At 36.3% G+C, this 22615-nt stretch overlaps 1 protein-coding gene across 1 annotated transcript; it reads left to right on the top strand.

Annotated features, from left to right (window-relative positions):
• Positions 1 to 1004: 1004 nt before the first annotated feature.
• LOC137745215 (GTP-binding protein BRASSINAZOLE INSENSITIVE PALE GREEN 2, chloroplastic) lies at positions 1005 to 6004 on the top strand. Its single transcript, XM_068485130.1, has 4 exons — positions 1005 to 1201; positions 1307 to 2662; positions 3334 to 3497; positions 5448 to 6004. Exons 1-4 carry the CDS (start codon positions 1087 to 1089, stop codon positions 5796 to 5798), a joined length of 1986 nt encoding a protein of 661 aa, XP_068341231.1. The 5' UTR covers positions 1005 to 1086; the 3' UTR covers positions 5799 to 6004.
• Positions 6005 to 22615: the final 16611 nt, after the last annotated feature.

The following is a 22615-nucleotide window of genomic DNA, read 5'->3' as shown; positions in this document are numbered from 1 at the left end:
CCAACAAGAACTCAAAGACTCCTTGTTGATAGAGAATTGGATAAATAGTCTACCAAACTTGAAGTAATGCTGTTAATCCAAATTGAAGGTACTCCTCAATAGACTCTAGTGCTCTAGTGCTATTAATCCAAACTGAAAATGTCGTCGGTTGTTAACCACAGTGTTGTTGATCTAAACTGAAGATGTGTTTGATGAAGTTGGGAAGGTTAGTATTTTCTCAAAGATGAAAGAGTTTCGTGTAAAGTGAGAAATTGCACAGGGCAGATTTGTTTGTCATGTTGAAAGTCCTCTGAATGTTGCAGAACCTCTCTTATTTACAGTGGTGATTTTCATGTTGATCTCCTTATGTCAAAGTAGAGTCCTATCTGGACTATTAGGACTCATCTGAATCTAAACTGGCTTCCAAAGAGTCCTTCACTTATTAGGACTCGGCCATTCCCTGGGTTGGACTTCTTAAAAAACATGAACTGGGGCGAGATCTTTGCACTGGGCTGAACCCATAATTATGTTCAGCCCAAGCCCTGTGGTTTGGGTCCAAACAATTTGAATAGAGAAATGCTAAGGAGTCTCTCAAAAAAATCTCCATGGACTCGCTACCACCTCACAGTTTAACGTTAATTCCATTGCCACCATTACAATATATTGTGCTAAAAACATGTAGTTGCAGAGAGCCCATTGAAAGTCAAAGTCTCCTTTTAGCATTTCTCATTTGAGAAAAATGGGTGTCCTCCTTAGAGGAAAGGGATCCTCTTCGAATCTCTTTCACCAAATCTACCAAGTATGGAAATTCAGGCCGTTGAAATTTAATCCAACGGTTACAATTATTATAACTTTTAAAGGGACTAAGGGACCTCCTGCTTGTAGCCGTTGGATTAAATTTCAACGGCTTGAATCCTCAAAATTAGTGGATTTAGTGAAAGAGATCCGGAGATGTTAGTAAGGACAATTTAACATAACATGAGTAACCCAACTTGAAAATGGCCGACCCGGCCCGGTAGGAGCGTTTGGCAATCTGAACCCGGCGTTGTCCTTCCTTGAAGATAATTTTGAGCAAATTCCCCTCCTCCCTCCTTCCTCTTCAACAAAATGACGACTCTGTTATCTACAGCAGCTCTTCCTTCAATAACAAAGCTCAGCCTGAAGCTTCTCAATCTCAACAATGGCGGCAACCTCCATCCAAAACCTTCTCACCTCTCAGCAGGTAAACCCTAACAAAACCCTTCCTCTCCATTTCCCTTCCGACTTCTCCTTTTCCAGCTACAATTTAAATAACACAATCTTTTTATCTTGTTTTCGGGTTTGGTAGGATTCAGTTTAGATAAAGGCAACAAATTTTCATTGATTAGTTGTGCTGTAAAGAAGCAAGAGAGCACTGAAACGACCCAGAAAGTAAATGGGAAGATTACACCAAGGATAGGTGGTGGAATTGGGAACCCATTTTTGAGTGAGGGAAGGGATGAGGATGAGAGGAATGGACCGTTTTGCCCTGGGTGTGGGGTGTTTATGCAAGATAAGGACCCAAATGTTCCTGGGTTTTATCAGAAAAGAAAGATTAATGTGTCAGAATTGTCAGATGGTGAGGAGGGTGTTGAGGGTGAATTTGAAGACTTCGATGTCGAAGAAGAAGAGGAGGAGGAGGAGGAGGAGGAGTTTGTGGATGAAATCGAGGGAAAGTTTGTAGAAAGTGGTGAAGAAGATAGTGAATTGGAAATGGGGGATGAGTTTGAGTGGGATTCCGATGAATTCGAAGCCAAGTTGTTGGGGGAGGAAGAAAATGATTTGGATTTGGATGGTTTTACTCCAGCGGGAGTTGGGTACGGTAACATCAAAGTGGAAACTATAGAGAAGATGAAGAAGAAGGTGCCAAAATCGGAAAAGAAGAGAATGGCTAGAGAGGCTCAGAAAGAGAAAGAAGAGGTTACGGTGTGTGCCCGATGTCATTCATTAAGAAATTATGGGCAGGTGAAGAACCAAGCAGCTGAAAACTTAATGCCTGATTTTGATTTTGATAGGTTGATCGCAACCCGGCTGATTAAACCTACTGCGAGTGCCAATCCTGTTGTGGTTATGGTTGTTGATTGTGTTGATTTTGATGGATCATTTCCTAAACGGGCAGCAAAGTCATTGTTTGCAGCATTAAAGGGAACTGAAAATGATCCTAAGCTTAGGAAAAGACTGCCAAAGCTTGTTCTTGTGGCCACAAAGGTTGATCTCCTCCCATCACAAGTTTCGCCTGCTAGATTGGATAGATGGGTCCGCCATCGTGCTAAGGCTGGAGGAGGACCTAAACTAAGTGGGGTGTATATGGTTAGTTCTCATAAGGATTTGAATGTCAGGAATCTGTTATCCTTCCTCAAAGAATTGGCTGGCCCTCGAGGGAATGTATGGGTTATCGGGGCTCAAAATGCTGGCAAGTCCACTCTCATAAATGCACTAGCAAGGAAAGAAGGGGCAAAAGTCACAAAGCTCACGGAAGCTCCAGTTCCTGGGACAACATTAGGGATCCTGAGAGTTGGAGGGATCTTGTCAGCTATGGCAAAGTTGTTTGACACTCCAGGACTTCTGCATCCATATTTGGTGTCCATGAGATTGAATAGGGATGAACAGAAAATGGTTGAAATACGGAAGGAGCTTCGTCCTCGGACTTATAGGATAAAGGCAAGTTCTTTCTTTCCATTTTGTTGTATTCTGGATTTTTTTTTTTTTTAAATACGCATGTATTTGTTATGTGCATTTGTTTGTTTATACATATTTGACTACAGCTACTATAGGATAAATGTTGAGACCTCGTGCAAGTGTTATGAATTGATTTTGAGGCAAATCTTGTTGAAAGTCTAATAATTGGTTATACTTAATACCAAATGAACATATTCAATAACCTATTGGGTACAGGTCACCAATTTTCTGCAATAATCGAAGGACATGTAAACTTGACCTTATTCGTAAGCACTTACTTTTTCAGGTTTCTTGTTATAGTTGCAGATTATGAATGGTTTGTGGAGCCTCATTTGATTTTTTTTGCTCAAATTATCTTAAAATGCAAGTTTGAAGAACATGCTTATTTCTTGGCTCAAATTCCACAAAAAGGATTTTTAACAATTCAGTCGATGTCAGGATCTTTTGTTTACTTCTACAACAGATACTAGCTTATAATCTCAGTTGGAGGTTATCAGTTCAATAATCTATTTATATTCTACTTTAAAGTTTTTTTTTTTTTTAATGAAAAGAAAGCCCTTATAATCTATCCATACATGTGTAGTTTTTCGATTCATGAGAATGGACTAATGATCAAATCTAAGTGCTACTAATCATATGTTTGATATCTGCAGGCAGGACAAACCATACATATTGGTGGTTTACTGAGACTAGATCTTGTTCAAGCTTCTGTTGAAACAATTTATTTAACAGTTTGGGCTTCACCAAATATTTCTTTACATATGGGGAAGACAGAAAATGCTGATGAGACATGGAGGAAACATGTTGGTATTAGGTTGCAGGTAATTCTTTATCCCAGTTGGATAATTGTCATGATTTTGCATTTTATCGCATAGTTCAATTCGATTTGATTCTGGATCCAAATTTTTAATGATATCATCTTGATATCTGCCAGTAATATAAAATGATCCTTACTGAAATTTTATTTTATGTATGCATTTTGTGTATGAACAATATTGAGTGTGATTCATCCTTTAAAATTTGGTCAGCAGTTATAGGAACTAGTCTTTACTCTAGAAGATGTTTGACCAGATTTTTTGGATGTGAGGAGTTGTAGCATTAATCATATTTCCACAGAATAGACTGGTGCTCTGAATCCTTTGAAGATTCTAGATTACCCTGTAGTCATCAATGGTTCCTCATCTTGGATATGTAACATTGACCATGAATCTGATTGAACATGTATTAATATTATTGTTTGGAAACTAAGCCTTCCTGTATGTTCTTAGGAAGTTTGTACTTCAATTCCTGTCCTGGCATAAGAGCCAATTTTTTCCCAAATTAGGTTGGTTTGGTTGTTGAGTTGTGCTGAACCAGGCATGCAAAAAATGTTTGCAATTTTGTCAACTCCAAGGCTCTCCCACAGTTGTAGAGGAGTGTCCTCTATTAGCTGTCCTAACGAATTAGGCCACGAAACAGCCCTCCTGAAGTGGTAATCACACTGACATTCAAAGATTTTTATTTTCCCCACATTTTGTAATTGCAGTCCATCTGTTCCTGTGATATTGATATTTGCGAGAGTGTGAACATAGTAAAGTCATAATTTACTTCGGTTGATAAATGACTGGATTGTTAGGTTTTTATCTTTGTCACTTCAATTGATTTGCCTAAAACAGTCAGCTTTGCAGGTTGCGTTCATTTTAGTTTCTGAGGATTTTAAATATTCCTCTTAATTCACTTAGGTTGATAAATGAACATGTCTCTTTTGGCTTTCATTGTTGTCATTTCATATACAATGCATCAATGTTTGCCTAGAAAGTTTCAGTTTCCACTTGGTAATTACGTTTTGGTGAACTTCAACTACATTACGGGATTAACAGTATGATCGAGTTTATTTCACAACACAACCGTTCTTTGTGTATAGGACTATAAAGAAGAAATGATTGTTTTAGTTTTGGGATAACTAAAAAAAGGTCCCTCACAGAACCTTTTTTTCATCGAAAAACACTTTAGACAACTTTTCTTATTATTAAGGACACTTTTTATATTATAAGGACAAAAAACAAAAAGGGAGTTGCACTTCATGAGGTTTTAAAATTAAAAAAATGTCCTTAATAATAATAAAAGATGCCCTTAATGATAAAGAAAGTCGTCTAAGAGTTTTTGAATAAAAAAAAGTTTTGTGAGGGGATTTTTATTTAATTTCCTGTTGAGTTTTCTGTCTGACTGTCTTGGATTAACATTGGCATTGAAGCAAGAAGAAAATTGCAACACCTCTTTGCAGTTTGCCTGCTTGGACAGAGACTCTAGTAAAAGATTTGGACTACTTGGATCTAACGGAAGACATGACACAAAACCGAGGACAATAGCGTTCTAGGATTCATATATCCGACCTCACTTAGTGGGATAAGGCTTTGTTGTTGTTGTTGTTGTTGATGTGGAATGTCTCTTGAAAGGTTTTGCAGTTTTACTTTTGCGAGTTGCTATGTTAATACATAATTAGTTTTATAAAACAACCATCCGGTATCATGGAAAGGTTAAATGCACAGTAGCATCCTCAGAAACCCACCAATTAATTAATAATCAAATTTATTTCTCTAATTGGTAATCATTAATTGAAAAGCCCCTGTTAGTACTATTGTTAGTTACCCTAATCTAAGTAATCAGTTTCTTTTTCCCCTTGAATGTTCAAGAAACAATGAAATCTCTAAGTTTCATGTTCTTGCAAAATGCAACGGCTCCTTTGGTTTACTGTACTTTTACTCACTGGACCTTGCCTTATACTTTTGCAGCCTCCAATTGGCGCAGACCGTGCCGCTGAGATGGGAAAATGGGAAGAGAAGGAAATCAAAGTGTCTGGAGCAAGTTGGGATGTGAATAGCATCGATATTGCAGTAGCTGGTTTAGGTTGGTTTTCCTTAGGTCTTAAGGGGGAAGCAACCTTGACGCTGTGGACATATGATGGCATTGAAATTACTTTGAGAGAGCCGTTAGTTCTTGATCGGGCACCATCTCTTGAGAGACCCGGGTTTTGGCTACCGAAAGCAATATCTGAGGCAATTGGTAACCAGAGTAAACTTGAAGCTCAGAGGAAAAAGCTTCAAATGGAGAGTGCAGATTCCCTTTCCGAGGTATCCATTTGAAGAGAAGAAAAGAGAAGCTTGATTGTTCTGCCTTATTTTCGACTGGCAACATGATTCATCTCGTAGCTCTGCAAGTCAGCTTGGCGTTTAAGAGGGTTTTTCGACAGCTCTTTGAGTTTAGTGTTGCGTTAGGTGTTTATCTTTATAGGTGTAATACAAAATTTGTAATGTGACGTAAATGCAATGTGTATATTGAATCATTTTCAGGCCGCGAGTTCAAACTTTAGAGCTTTATCCAGCCAATGCCATGGCCATGAAATAGCTTTCTGCAAATTTTCAAACAAGGAAACATCACAACATATATAAGTATATATGTATGCATATATATATGAAGTTGCGAAGGCAAGAAAAACGTATTAACTAGGGTTTTGGTTAGTAATCGAACAAGGAATTGCCATCACAATTAATTAATTTCAAGATCGTAATTAAGGGCATATTCACTTACAAGGAATAGAAAATAGGAATTGTAACCATTTTGATTCTTGAGTTTCATGTGTTCATTAATATATATGGGTAAGCGAATCATTTCATTCCTTAATTTTTCCTTGAGTATACTTACGAATCCTTAATCAAATACCTAAAAATTAGGAATCAGATCAACCAGAGCCTAAGGGGGAATAGTTAATTTGATTATGTTTCCTCATTTCTCCTATGTTTTTAAGCTCTTCGATTCCTTTCTTTTCCCATTTTTTGTTAAATAGACATGCCTAAGTGTAATTTTGATTTCCTATACTTTTAGGAATCCTGTTACTTGTACACCAAAGTAGGTTTAAGCTCTCCGATTCTTTCCTTTCCCCATTTATGTTAGGAACCTAATCCTTGCACACCAAGGTAGGTTTGTGATGTATATGTAATCAACCTCTCCCTCTCTCTCTAACACAGCCAGCCATGAGCCAACTGCTCCTTAATGCATTTGCAACAACAGGAGATCCATTTGAAAATCTTCTCATCTACTCTGCTAACATTTCTCAATTCCAAGTACTGGAGATTAATTGAGAAGGATTAAAAATATCCTGATTCAAGTTCATTGATAGAGAGCGCAAAGATGCTACATGGCACTAAAACATACTGGTGTCACTGTGAGAAACGAAAATCGAGCTCTTCAAAATTACACCTTAAAGCATTACAAATCCACATCAGTACTCGAAATTGATCATCACAAAACTTCTTCACTGTTTCAGTTTTGAAGAAACTCCACCTGATGTGGAAGCGTTGAATCCTATTATGACCACGATCAAGCAGATATCCATTTAAAGAGCTCAACGGCCTCGCTAGATACTGGTTGGTTTGTCCTTTTGGACTGTTAATTGAACCAAAATCCACGACTGGAACTGATAGATGAAATTGTCTGCATCTTTTGGACACAGCGCCCACTCGAGTGAGGTTTTTATAATCTAGGGAGGAAGGAATATGATGAGCAAATTCATCTGGAAGATCACTAAATCTGTCTATACCACCTCCAGAACAAGTTCCTTCAGCTTGACAACTTGTAGATGCCTGGAACTTATGCTTGCGCCCCATCGTAGTGACTCCTGAAGGCGATACCTGGTCAGAGCTACTAGAGATAATCCTTCCTGCAACCAAATTAAAGCAACGGTTTATCATAACTACACACACCAATTGTCCAGTTAAACTAAATTTTTGGAGCTAAACAGGATGCCCCCTAATTAAATTCCAGGCACATTCACAAAACCTTAAGGCGAAATCAACAAGACTAACAATTTACAATTACACAGAAATCGAATTTGAAATCTGAGTTTTCAAGAAATTGCATGTTCTGCAAACAAATCACTTACAGGTGGTAATAGCTTTTGGTAAAAAATCTTTTAATGTAGCTGGAAGAGAAAATAGATGAGTGTAGAGTGATTACTTGCCACACAAGGCACTTATGGTTATTTTAGTATTTTTATAGAAAACAAGTTTTGTTAGGTACTTTTTATTAATTTTCTGTCTGTCTGTCTTGGATTAACATTGGCATTGAAGCATGAAGAAACTTGCAATACCTCTTTGCAGTTTGTCTGATTTGAAATCTTAGAACATAATGTATCATTTTTATCATGTGATGTGGAACGTGTCTTGAAAGGTTTTGCATTTTTCCTTTTGCGAGTTTCTATGTTATACATAACTAGCTTTCAGTATCATGGAAGGGTCAAATGCACAGTAGCATCCTCAGAAACCCGCCAATTAATTAATAATTAAATTTTCTTTTCTGTAATTGATAATCATTAACTGAAAAACCGCCGTTAGTAATACAGTTAGTTACCTTAATCTACAGTAATTAGTTTCTTTTTCCCTTTGAACGTTCAAGAAACAGTGTGAAATTCTATGTTTCATGTTCTTGCAAAATGCAGCCGCTCCTCCAGTTTACTGTACCTTTTACTCACTGGATCTTGCGTTATACTTTTGCAGCCTCCAATTAATTGGCGCTGACCGTGCTGCTGAGATGGGAAAATGGGAAGAGAGGGAAATCAAAGTGTCTGGAGCAAGTTGGGATGTGAATAGCATCGATATTGCAGTAGCTGGTTTAGGTTGGTTTTCATTAGGTCTCAAAGGGGAAGCAACCTTGACGCTGTGGACGTATGGTGGCATTGAAATTACATTGACAGAGCTGTTACTTCTTGATCGCGCACCATCTCTTGAGAGACCCGGGTTTTGGCTACCGAAAGCAATATCTGAGGCAATTGGTAACCAGAGTAAACTTGAAGCTCAGAGGAAAAAGCTTCAAATTGAGAGTGCAGATTCCCTTTTCTGAGGTATCCATTTGAAGAGAAGAGAAGCATGATTGTTCTGCCTCATTTTCGACTGGCAACATGGTTAACGCGACAGTTCGTTAAGTTTAGGTGTTTATTGTGGAGGCAAAAGTAATTCCAAAAATAATGGAGCAAACATGTGGATTATTTTCCAAGACAAGATTGTCCCTATTAAATGAGTAAAGAGCATTCTCATTCACCATGCCCATCTGAGGTAGAGGAGGTAGAGATCAACGACTGCTGAAGATATGTGTTTAGAATATTTATGACAAAATATCCCTTATTCCTATCATAAATAAATTCATAATTAGATAATAAATCTTTCAAGTTAGTAATCCTCATTTCATTTATTTAGGATATTTATCTAATTACTTCAAGATATTTATTTACACAAATATCTTAGAATATTCTCACTTAAACACAAACCTAGGGCCGGCCACCCCTAAACCCTAGAGGGCCGACCCACTTCCTCCTTTTCTCCAATAAATATCCACTTTACCTCCAAAATTGAGGAGGCTTTTGCTATCCGCAAACTTCTAAATACATTCTTTTCAGAACTCTAACTTTGGCATCGAAGATTCTTCGGCCAAGGCCCCCCTCCCCCATTCATCATGGCACATGAGGCTTTTGGTCATAATTTTAGATGTTATTATTTTGTAGATGCATATTCGTCAATTAAGGGAAGGCAAAAATTTGCATTCATATTTATTAGAATACAAAATTTGTAACATGAGGTAATACAATGTGTATATTGAATCATTTTTAGGCCGCGAGTCGAAACAATAGAGCTTTCTCCTGCCAATTCCATGGCTTTGAATTAGCTATCTGCAAATTTTCAAACGAGGAAGGAAACATCATAACAGATGGATGTATGTATGTATGTATGGTGCATGTATGTGTGTATGTATGTATGTGTGTATGCATGCATGTATGTATGTGTTTATGTATGTATGTGTGTGTATGTGTGTATGTATGTATGTGTGTATGTATGTATGTGTGTATGCATGCATGTATGTATGTGTGTATGTGTGTATGTATGTGTGTATGTGTGTATGTATGTGTGTGTATGGTGTACATATGTGTATGTGTGCATGCATGTGTGTATGTATGTATGTATGTGTGTCTGTATGTATGTACGTGTACATGTATGTGTGTATGTATGTACTTACGCATGTAAGCTGTGAAAGGCAGGAAAAACGTACGTACTAACTAGGATTTTGGTTGGTAAACGAACATAACAAGGAATTGCCATCACAATTATTTAATTACAAGAATTGTAATTTAGGTCATGTTCACTTACAAGGAATAGAAATAGGAATTAGAATCAATTTGATTCTTGAGTTTTTTTTCTTTTGAACAAAAATTCTTGAGTTTTATGTATTAAAATATAGGTAAGTGAATCATTTTAGTCCTTAATTTTCTCCTGAGTTTACTTACACATAAGGAATCAGAAAAGTGTAACATTTTCTCTTGAAATCCATAATTAAAAGCCTAAAAATTAGGAATCAGATCAACTAGGGCCTAGAGGACTAGTTAATTTGATTCGTTTTCTTATTTCTCCAAATTTTTTGAAGTTTTCCGATTCCTTCCTCTTCCCACTTTTGTTAAGTAAACATGTCACTCTGTTTGGACAAGGAAATTTAAGATTATTAAGGAATTTTAAAATGATGGAAATTGAAATGACGAAATTTTATTTTCTAAAATTTGTAAATTTTCTTGTTGGGTTAACCTAAAAAACAATGGAATTCGATGTGACATCCCACATCGCCCAGGGGAGTGATCCTTAAATGTATATTCCCATCCTTACCTAGCACGAGGCCTCTTGGGAGCTCACTGGCTTCGGGTTCCGTAGGAACTCCGAAGTTAAGCAAGAAGGGGGCTAGAGCAATCCCATGATGGGTGACCCACTGGGAAGTTGCTCGTGAGTTCCCAAAAACAAAACCGTGAGGGAATGGTAAGCCCAAAGCGGACAATATCGTGCTACGGTGGTGGAGCAGGACCGGGAAGTGATCCGCCCCGGGCCGGGATGTGACATCGATATGGAATCTATTATTTTAAACTCTCAATCATAGAAATTTGGAAATACACCTATTTACATGGAATTTAAGAGTAAATTGTAGCAATGGTCCATCAACTTTAATCAAATTGGAGCAATGGTCCCCCAACTAAAAATCCATTATCATTGGTCCCTCAACTCATCAAAATGTGTAGTCCATTTTGTCAACTTCCTTAGAAATTTGTCAAAATAAGTTATGTTGAAAGAACCATTGCTACATTTGGGGTCCCTTAACTCATCAAAATGTGTAGCTATGGTCCTTTTCGTCAACTTCGTTAGAATTTTGTCAAAATAAGTTATGTTGGAAGGACCAATGCTACAATTGGGGTACCTCAACTCATCAAAATGTGCAGCTATGATTCTTTTCGTCAACTTCGTTAGAATTTTGTCAAAATAAGTTATCTTGGAAGGATCATTGCTACAATTGGGATCCCTCAACTCATCAAAATGTGTAGCTATGGTCCTTTTCGTCAACTTCGTCAGAATTTTGTCAAAATAAGTTATGTTGGAAGAACCATTGCTACAATTGGGTTAAAGTTGAGGAACCATTGATTCAATTGGGTTAAAGATGAGGGATCATTTCTCCAGTTGGATTAAAGTTGAGGGACCAATGGTAATGGATTTTTAGTTGAGGGACCATAATTGCACGTTTTGATGAGTTAAGGGACCAATGGTAATGGATTTTTAGTTGAGGGAACATTGCTCCAATTGAGTTAAAGTTAAGGGATCATTGCTACAATTTATTCGAAATTTAAACTTAGGAATTGAAAGTCCCAAATTCCAAGTTTTTTTTTTTCCACGCGGAAATTTTAAATTCTTTTGTTTATGAATCCAAACGAAGGAATTGGTGCATGTTCATTTATAAATTCTGACATTTGTCAAAATTCAAAGTTTATTTCCCTCCACTACTACAATATATGCTATCACCGGCGGAGGAAAAACCGATGAGAAATCAAATTTCTATCGGAAATTTGGCACAAATCCGACATTAAACAATGTAATGTCGCATTGGAATAGCAACACTATTGCTAGCGTCGCGAAAGGGCTTCAGTGTCGCTTTGTGGGCTAAATCCGCCACTACACAGTGTCGGTTTAAAGCGACACTAACTTTAACGTCGGTTTAAAGTGACGTATACTTACACATTACGTCGGTTTAAAGCAACGTGCATCAGCAATTTAATTGTAAAATATACAACCTACTGTCGCTTTTAATCGACATTGTAATAAAATAAAATAAATAAAATATCCCTTAAACCGACGTTAGATAACAATTAAATAAATAAAATATAAAATCTAGTAACGGTCTTAACCGACACTATCTTTGTTAATAATAATAAAAATAGATGGACAACTGCATGCAATTTCAATTAATTCCAACTAAAATAAATTATATAATCAAAATAATAAATTTTAAGATCTAAATAAACATTAATGAAAATAAATAACAAGAACAGTAGTGCCAAACTGTACATCTAACATTCCTCATAAAATACAAAAAGTCATCCGTCGTAACAAACATTAAATCCGACATTACAAACATAACATAAAAAAAACAAAAAGATGGAACGATTAAAGTGTCATATTTAACCGACAAGAAAATGAACCAAATAAACTACCCAACCGAATCTGCGCCTGAACGTCGTCCAGATCCTTCTGCTTGAGAACCTTCTCCTTGAGATCCTCCATCTGATCCAAAAATCCTCGACAAGTCCACATCAAATCCAACACCCGCAAGCATTCCAGAAAACCCCCCAGCTGGAACTTTAGGACAAAATCAACTAGGAGCAGCCATCTCAGGTCGATATACTGGCACTTGATAAGGCGGTTGCTGCATGTATGGCATGGGCTGCGTAGGCATCGGATACATAGGATATGGAGGATGCTGATTATGGCCAGCATACGGATATGCAGGGTGAGACTGACTTTGGCCCGACTGTTGAGGAGGCTGACTCTAGCCTGATTGTTGGGTTCTCGGGCTATACGATGGTTGTGGCTGAAATCTTTGAAAAAACCACGCAAACAATTGATTTTTCTTGTTCTCTAGGTCCGAAATTCGTTTATTATTATTTTCGTCCCTCATTTTCAACTCATTATTTTGAGTCATCAGCAATGCCATTGAACTCTTAGATGATCTCCTGGAGGAAATTGATGTAGAAGATGAAGAAGATGCATAGGACACCATATCAGGAGTCACACCATGACCGTATCCTCTGACTCTATTATGCCTCTCAGGACCCATAGTATCAACATAAACTTGGGTCCTAAGATCTTCATTATCCTTCTGGCCCGACTCAATCAACGTTTGCAGATTGCTCTCCATTGTTGCCTTGCATTACAATTTTTAAAAACAAAAATTCAATCGTAAAACAGAAAAATAAGCTATAGATAATAAAAATTAATAAAATGAAATACTAACACGAAAAAATCAATTACCCCTGTACACTCCGATGTTTCATCAATCCATGTTTTATCTTTTCGTGTATGACATTCACGAAAAAAGGTTACAGGATTTGCTTCTTTCCCATGCTTCTTCCGCTTTATCAAAAATAAAATTTCATACAAACAATTTTAAGCAAACCTCATACTAAAAGTAAAATTTATAACTATAGATTATTTAAAATTAATCATGTCTTCAAAATGTACAATCCATACATATTCTTCCCACACTCTTGCAAAGGATTTTGTACCAATAATCTGGTTCATTGATTTCAATCCCCGATTAATCTTATTTTTTTCAGCAACCTCCTGGAAAAAAAAAAAAATTATATTAGGCAAATTTAAAGTTATAACGAAATAAATTATGTAAGGTTTACCCTTGTTTTGTCTCTATTCCAATATGCCAACAAATCATCCCACTGGGCAGGAATCACATCAGGAGGAGGTTGGCTGCGCACCTCTTCTGCTCTTTTAGTATAATACTTTTTTTTAACTTATTTCTAAACTCTTTGTGCGCATGCTCCGCAATCTTAAGCGTCATATGACGGATCAAAGGCATTTTTACTATATCTGCATCTTCAAAAAAAATATTTCCCTACATCCATAAAAACAAAAAACAAAAAAAATCTAGCTAGTCAATTATTATTACAATCATTGACTTATTCTTCTATTTTCAACTAAAAATAAAAACACCTATACCTTTATTCTATTCCAAAAAGCTTCCTTATCTTCTTCCGTAACCTTACGCCAATCTTTCTCCAACGGGAGATTTCTATAGTCTCTAACCTCCGCTGGTACATGTTTTGAAAAAGCACTAGCATTATCACTAATGCATTTTCCGGGCGAATCAAACGAACAAAGATGTTTCGTCCATTTAGGAATTGAGGGTCCACGTCTTCGTTGAGATGTACCTTGTTAATACAAAAACACAATTAAAAACCAGGAAACAAATGTATATTTTCAGTTTAGGCATAATAATAGTTCAAACACACACAAAAAAATAAAAATCAAAACTGAGATTAATAACAATTCAAAAAATAACCAGCATCACCCTTGTCCTCTTCCAAATGAAGTTGCTCAAAACGTTGATCTTCACGAGAATTATCCATAGCAAAATTTAATGGAAGGAGAAGGAATATGGCTGAAATGGGGGAAAAAGTAAGCCTGAAATGGGGGAAAGAGAGGGATAAAACGAGAGAGATAAGTGGAATCACGGAAGTGATGGGAAATAAAGGAGATTAAATATGGATAAAAACTTAGCGTCGAAATATGAACACATTGCGTCAGTTAAAACCAACACAAGGTCTGACTCGACCTAGACACACGTAACCTGACATACTTTTCACTGAAAGCCTGACATACTTTTCACTGAAAGACCATTGCGTCGGTTAAAACCGACGTTAGCTTGCATAACATCAAAATAAGGTCCTAGTGCGTCGGTTAAAACCGATGTTAGTTTGCATAGCGTCGAAATAAGAACAAGTTTGTGTCGCTTAAAACCGACACAATATCTGACTCGACCCATCACAACGTAGCCTGACATACTTTTGACTGAAAGCCTGACATAGTTTTCACTGAAAGGTCAGTAGCGTCGAAATAAGGTCATATTGCGTCGGTTAAAACCGACGTTAGCTTGACAGATTTTCATAGCGTCAAAATAAGAACAAGTTTGTGTCGAAATAAGAACAAACTTGCGTTGAAATAAGAACAAATTTGTGTAGTGTCTCTGACAGAAAGACCACCGTAGCAGGTAGTCTCGAAAGTGGATAATTTTGCGTCGGTTAAAACCAAAGTAAGCCTGACCTGACATGACAATGAATGACAAAGGTCTTCCAATCCATTTCCCCGTGCAAAAAAAAGGGGAAAATTCCTGCCCAAAATAAAAAAAAAAAGTTTTAACTTACAAAAAAAAAAAAAAAAAAAAGTGTAACCCAAAATTAAAAAATAATCAGTTATGTTATCTCATATAATATTTTAATAAATTAATTTATTAAGTTGAATTAATTTTTTTTGCACTGTAATTGTTATTTTAATTTGTTGTTATTTTGATAATTTTTTGTTGTTATTTACTAGAATGGATTAGATGAACATAATTTGAGTTGTTATGAGAAAATGGAATGAATAATATTTATAAGCATCTATGTTAAATTAACAATATTAAATATAACATAAACTTATAATATTTAGTAATATAAGAATATATTATGTTAAATTAATTTTTTTTTTGCACTCTAATTGTTATTTTAATTTGTTGTTATTTTGATAACTTTTGGTTGTTATTTACTTGTATGGATTAGATGAGCATAATCTGAATTGTTATGAGAAAACGGAATGATTAATATTTATAAGCATTTATGTTAAATTAACAATATTAAATATAACCTAAACTTATAATATTTAGGAATATAAGAATATATTATGTTAAATTAATTTTTTTTTGCACTCTAATTGTTATTTTAATTTGTTGTTATTTTGATAACTTTGATAACATTTGGTTGTTATTTACTAGAATGGATTAGATGAGCATTTCTCAAAAGTTTAAACCTTACCAATATAACTCAAAGCTTGCATTTTATTCCTTTTACAAAATCTTCAATTTTCATTGATCATCATGACATAAAATCTAGTGTAAATATTTTAAATTGAAGATCGAATTCATCCACTGTATTCATATAGGTTCAAGGAGTGTAAATATTTTAAATTGAAGATCGAATTCATCCACTGTATTCATATAGGTTCAAGGAGTGTATGTGACATCCCACATCACCCAGGGGAGTGATCCTTAAATATATATTCACATCCTTACCTAGCACGAGGCCTTTTGGGAACTCACTGGCTTCGGGTTCCGTAGGAACTCCGAAGTTAAGCGAGAAGGGGGCTTGAGCAATCCCATGATGGGTGACCCACTGGGAAGTTGCTCGTGAGTTCCCAAAAACAAAACCGTGAGGGAATGGTAAGCCCAAAGCGGACAATATCGTGCTACGGTGGTGGAGTCGGGCCCGGGAAGTGATCCACCCCGGGCCGGGATGTGACAGTTTGGTATCAGAGCCTAACCCTGGCCGCGTGTGTGCCGACGAGGACGTCGGACCCCTAAGGGGGGTGGATTGTAACATCCCACATCGCCCAAGGGAGTGATCCTTAAATGTATATTCCTATCCCTACCTAGTGCGAGGCCTTTTGGGAGCTCACTGGCTTCGGGTTCCGTAGGAACTTCGAAGTTAAGCAAGAAAGGGGCTAGAGCAATCTCATGATGGGTGACCCACTGGAAAGTTGCTCGTGAGTTCCCAAAAACAAAACCGTGAGGGAATGGTAAGCCCAAAGCGGACAATATCGTGCTACGGTGTTGGAGCGGGCCTAGGAAGTGGTCCCGCCCCGGGCCGGGATGTGACAATTGGTATCAGAGCCTAACCCAGGTCGCGTGTGTGCCGACGAGGACGTCGGGCCCCTAAGGGGGGTGGATTGTGACATCCCACATCACCCAGGGGAGTGATCCTTAAATATATATTCACATCCTTACCTAGCACGAGGCCTTTTGGGAGCTCACTGGCTTCGGGTTCCGTAGGAACTCCGAAGTTAAGCGAGAAGGGGGCTTGAGCAATCCCATGATGGGTGACCCACTGGAAAGTTGTCACATCCCGGCCCGGGACGGATCACTTCCCGGGCCCGCTCCACCACCGTAGCACGATATTGTCCGTTTTAGGCTTACCATTCCTTCACGGTTTTGTTTTTGGGATGGGAATACACATTTAAGGATCACTCCCCTGGGCTATGTGGGATGTCACAGTGTAGCTGTAAAAAATCATCAAAATCGGACTTAAAATAACCATTAAATCGTCATTTTTTGTTGATAACCGTCGAAAATTTTTTGTCCCGTTACTTGATCTCAGAATGTTTGTTTTTTTCAATTTTTTGCATATACAATCTCGATTTATATACAAACATGTTTGACGGTTGGATCGTTGAAATTAGTTTCGTAGAATGCGTATCCCATCAAAACGATAGATTCACTAACACTTAAGAATTTATTCATACTTTCATTAAGTATAACGTAAGATTTTGTGGTATCCACTAGTATAAATATTTTAATTTGAAGATTGAATTCATTCATTGTATTCATATAGGGTCAAGGAGTGTAGCTATAAAAAATCATCAAAATTGGACTTAAAATAACCGTTAAATCGTCATTTTTCGTTGATAACCGTCGAAATTTTTTGTCAAGTTACTTCATCCCAGAATGTTTGTTTTTTGCAATTTTTGGCGTATACGATCTCGAATTATATAAAAACATGTTTGACGGTTGGATCGTTGAAATTACTTTTGTAGAATGCGTATCCCATCAAAACGATAGATTCACTAACACTTAAGAGTTTTTTCATACTTTCATTAAGTATAATGTAAGATTTTGTGGTATCCACTAGTATAAATATTTTAATTTGAAGATCGAATTTATTCATTGTATTCATATAGGGTCAAGGAGTGTAGCTATAAAAAATCATCAAAATCGGACTTAAAATAACCATTAAATCGTCATTTTTCGTTGATAACCGTCGAAATTTTTTGTCAAGTTACTTCATCCCAGAATGTTTGTTTTTTGCAATTTTTGGCGTATACGATCTCAAATTATATAAAAACATGTTTGACGGTTAGATCGTTGAAATTACTTTCGTAGAATGCGTATCCCATCAAAACGATAGATTCACTAACACTTGAGAGTTTATTCATACTTTCATTAAGTATAACGTAAGATTTTGTGGTATCCACTAGTATAAATATTTTAATTTGAAGATCGAATTCATTCATTGTATTCTTATAGGGTCAAGGAGTGTAGCTATAAAAAATCATCAAAATCAGACTTCAAATAACCATTAAATTGTCATTTTTCGTTGATAACCGTCGAAATTTTTTGTCCTGTTACTTCATCCCAGAATGTTTGTTTTTTGCGATTTTTTTCGTATACGATCTCGAATTATATACAAACATGTTTGACGGTTGGATCATTGAAATTAGGCTTATAACCGACACATATTTTAGTATTTTTAAGTACTGGCGTCACTTTAAATAAAATAGTGTCGCTTTTAAGCGACATAAATTATGGGTGTCGCTTCTAGGCGACACTAATTCTTGTTTTTAAATATTTTAAAGCCTGCATCGGTTCTGAGCGACATATAATTTATTTTTTTAAATATTTTGAAACCCGGTGTCGGTTGTAAGCGACAGATTAATGGTCTTTATATCCTCTCCCCTGTGTTTTCTTTTTCTTCTCTTGCACTTTTCTTATTCGTTCTTCCAATTTATTAGAGTTGAGTGCAATTTTCAGACAGTTGTGTAGTAAGAAGGAGTCTGAGGAAGGATTTAAGCAACTGAATTCAAGAATTGCCTTGACATTATGTCAACTTGAAAAAATATTCCCTCCTGCATTTTTTGATATAATGGTGCACCTCCCAGTTTACTTGGCAGATGAAGCAGCTCTTGCAGGGTCTGTTCAATATAGATGGATGTATCCAATTGAACGGTAATGAATAAATTTTTATAAACTTTTTACAATTGTAGTCATAATTTTAATTAATAATTATAATAATTTGTATTTCGTTTTATAATTGTAGGTATTTGCAAACATTGAAGCGCTATGTTCGTAATAAGGGTCGTCCTGAAGGTTCTATTACTGAAGCATATTTGGTGGATGAGTGCTTGTCCTTTTGTTCCATGTATCTTAGAGACGTTGAGTCTCGTCGTACCCGTAGGGGCCGAAATGAAGATGGTATTGGACGTGGAGTATCTGGTGGGTTATCAATTTTTGACTCAAAAGGATGTTATATGGGCTCAGGAGAAAATGCGGAGCTCGATCTAAATGTTCTTGATCAGTGCCATAGATACATTCTAAATAATTGTGATGAAGTTAGCCCATTTAGAAGGTAAGAACGTTTAATCATACATCTTAATGTTTTATTGGTTTTCTTAACTTTGAAAAAATAATTATCTAAATTGGACATAATTATGTAGGCAACATGAGGAATTCTTGAAAACTAAACATCGTCGAGAAAGGTTAACCATGCGACAAATTAAGGAGCTAAGCAAGAAAGAATTTCCATAATGGTTCAAGTAACATGTGAATTGATATAACAATCATATTATTTATTTATTGTTTTGCATTTTAATTATAACATGTTTATAGTTATTCTGTCAATTTTTATCTTCATACTTACTACAGATGAATTCAAGATATGATGCTAATGACACATTGATATCTCAAGACTTGCATTGGCTAGCTAATTATTCTAGTATGGTTGTGAGTAGATACAAAAGTCACATTGTTCATGGATTTAGATTTCGTATAAAATCTGTGGATGATAAGCATAAGAATAAAAATTGTGGTGTCTTTGTACCTGCAAATGTTCCTGGAGCAATTGGGCAAGTGAATTGTTATGGCAGAGTTGTAGATATGTTCGAGGTCAAATATTGTGGTCCTACTGAAGCAGGAGATAGGGGTCGAGTTGTGATGTTATTTAAGTGCGAATGGGTTAATAGTGAAAGTCCACGAGGAATGAAGACCGATCAATATGGATTTACTATGGTGAATTTCAATCAATTGGGATTTAAAGAGGATCCTTTCATACTAGCATCACAAGCATTACAGGCATTTTACGTGGAGGACACAATTGAAAAAGATTGGCACGTAGTTGTTCGAACTCAGCCAAGAGATTTATTTGACGTATTAGAGGATAGTGATGCTATTGATGATTATGCCATGCCGAACTTGGATGATCGAATTCTTGATAATGAAAATTTCCATACAAGGGTTGGCGTGGAAGAGACTCCCTTTCTTGAATCATTAGCGTTGCCTACCGGGTTTGTTAATCATGCCAATGCCGACGATGAGCTAACAGATGATGACATGGAATAAATATACTAATTATTTTTTGTATTAATTAGACTCTGTTTCATTTTGTATGCTATGATATCGTATAATAAAATTATATTTCTGTTTTTTTTTTTCTTGTTTCCTGTCGCTTTTAACCGACGACATATGTCATCTGTGTCAGACTTGGCGTCAGTTTTAACCGACGCAACCTTAGCCTATTTCGACACAATGTTAACCTTACGTCGGTTTTATGCGACGCAATATTAGCCTATTTCGACGCAAGGTACCTGTTGTGAATCATATGTATTAATGCGAAATAAGGACGATTATTTTTTATTATTTGCAGTTTTATACCCCTAATAATAATAATTATATATTAATTTAACAGTTTTATACCCCTAAAAACTATAATAATTATATATTAATTTAACAGTTTTACACCCCTAAAAACTACAAATTATACGAAACTAATTTCAATGATCCAACCGTCAAACATGTTTGTATATAATTCGAGATCGTATACGAAAAAAATCGTAAAAAACAAACATTCTGGGATGAAGTAACGGGACAAAAAATTTCGACGGTTATCAACGAAAAATGACAATTTAATGGTTATTTGAAGTCTGATTTTGATGATTTTTTATAGCTACACTCCTTGACCCTATAAGAATACAATGAATGAATTCGATCCGATCTTCAAATTAAAATATTTATACTAGTGGACACCACAAAATCTTACGTTATACTTAATGAAAGTATGAATAAACTCTCAAGTGTTAGTGAATCTATCGTTTTGATGGGATATGCATTCTACGAAAGTAATTTCAACGATCTAACCGTCAAACATGTTTTTATATAATTTGAGATCGTATACGCCAAAAATTGCTAAAAACAAACATTCTGGGATGAAGTAACTTGACAAAAAATTTCGACGGTTATCAACGAAAAATGACGATTTAACGGTTATTTTAAGTCCAATTTTGATGATTTTTTATAGCTACACTCCTTGACCCTATATGAATACAATGAATGAATTCAATCTTCAAATTAAAATATTTATACTAGTGGATACCACAAAATCTTACGTTATACTTAATGAAAGTATGAATAATTTCTTAAGTGTTAGTGAATCTATCGTTTTGATGGGATACGCATTCTACGAAACTAATTTCAACGATCCAACCGTCAAACATGTTTGTATATAAATCGAGATCGTATATGCAAAAAATTGAAAAAAAACAAACATTCTGAGATCAAGTAACGGGACAAAAATTTTCGACGGTTATCAACAAAAAATGACGATTTAATGGTTATTTTAAGTCCGATTTTGATGATTTTTTACAGCTACACTGTGACATCCCACATAGCCTAGGGGAGTGATCCTTAAATGTGTATTCCCATCCCTACTTAGCACGAGGCCTTTTGGGAGCTCACTGGCTTCGGGTTCCGTCGGAACTCCAAAGTTAAGCGAGAAGGGGGCTAGAGCACTCCCATGATGGGTGACCCACTGGGAAGTTGTCACATCCCGGCCCGGGACGGATCACTTCCCGGGACGGATCACCTCCTTGTTAATTTTAAACAACATAAATCACTGTTAATTTTAAACAACATAAATCACCACTTATGGTCAAACTTATTTATCATTTGGCCAAACTTTATAAATTTGTACTCTAATGAAAAGAAATTTGTAAAAAATGGAAAGTAAATAAACACACATGTGTTTTGAACCCAAGACATCCTCATTAATTTCAAACAACAAAAACCACCAATTATAGTTAACTTAATTTGTTATTTAACCAATTTTTTTTTAAAAAAAAAAAATTATTCTCTTATGAAAACATATATGAATATACCATTCTAATCATTTTGGTACCCCCAATTTTTTGGGGCTCCGAACGGTTGCCCAACTCGCACTTAGCATGGGTCGGCCTTGTTCGTGGGTTAGGTCTCGCATAAAAGAGTACCATATTGGTGAAAGGACAAACCTTGTAATGGCTTATAAGAGGTTGGACTACTCCTCATATTACCAATTGGTTTTATAGTAGAACCTCAACTTCTTCATGGTATCAAAGCAGGTTGCCCCACGTGTGAAGTCAAATGGTCACATGCACTCTAAGTCACCCAATTGTGTTTTCCATGTGTTAGGCTTGAAAATTCACCACACGTGAGGAGGTGTGTTAAGAATGAATCCCACTTTGATGGGGGGAGGGACCTTGCATGGGCTTATAATAAGTAAATTGGGCTACTTCCCATATTGCCAATTGGTTTTATGATGGAACCTCAATCTCCATTCAATGTATCAGAGTAGGTTGGCCCATGTGCAAAGCCCAACAGCCACACGTGCTTGAAATTCGCCATATGTGAGGGAGCGTATGAGAATGTGAAGGTAAAAGAGTGCCACCACCACATCGGTGAAGGTAAAATAGTCCCACATTGGTGAAAGAAGAAACCTTGCAAAGAAGAGGTTGAGCTACTCCTATATTACCATTTGATTTTATAGTAGAACCTATTAACTCTAGTTAGTGTCGAATGTCGATAACAAAAGTAGCAATACTGCATTATGTCTTACTACATTGTAATCAACTTATTGGTTTTTCCATTCTTTTTCTTCTTGAGATACCTAATTCTTTCTATACTCGCGCAAGTTTGAGTCTATATGGAGAAAGTGTTGGAAATTTTGACTAGAAATTTCATTGTCTCTTATAGATAGTGATTG

This window comes from Pyrus communis, chromosome 9 (genome assembly GCF_963583255.1).
Source record: "Pyrus communis chromosome 9, drPyrComm1.1, whole genome shotgun sequence".
Classification (NCBI taxonomy): Eukaryota; Viridiplantae; Streptophyta; class Magnoliopsida; order Rosales; family Rosaceae; genus Pyrus; species Pyrus communis.
The sequence above is the reverse complement of the archived record's forward strand: the minus strand, read 5'-3'. Positions and strand labels throughout refer to the sequence as shown.

Excerpts from the sequence above, each read along its gene's own strand:
- LOC137745215 (XM_068485130.1), top strand. The coding sequence starts at position 1,087 with ATGACGACTCTGTTATCTACAGCAGCTCTTCCTTCAATAACAAAGCTC. Across the intron at positions 1,202-1,306 it reads ACCTTCTCACCTCTCAGCAG|GATTCAGTTTAGATAAAGGC; the intron begins GTAAACCCTAAC and ends CGGGTTTGGTAG. Across the intron at positions 3,498-5,447 it reads ATGTTGGTATTAGGTTGCAG|CCTCCAATTGGCGCAGACCG; the intron begins GTAATTCTTTAT and ends ATACTTTTGCAG.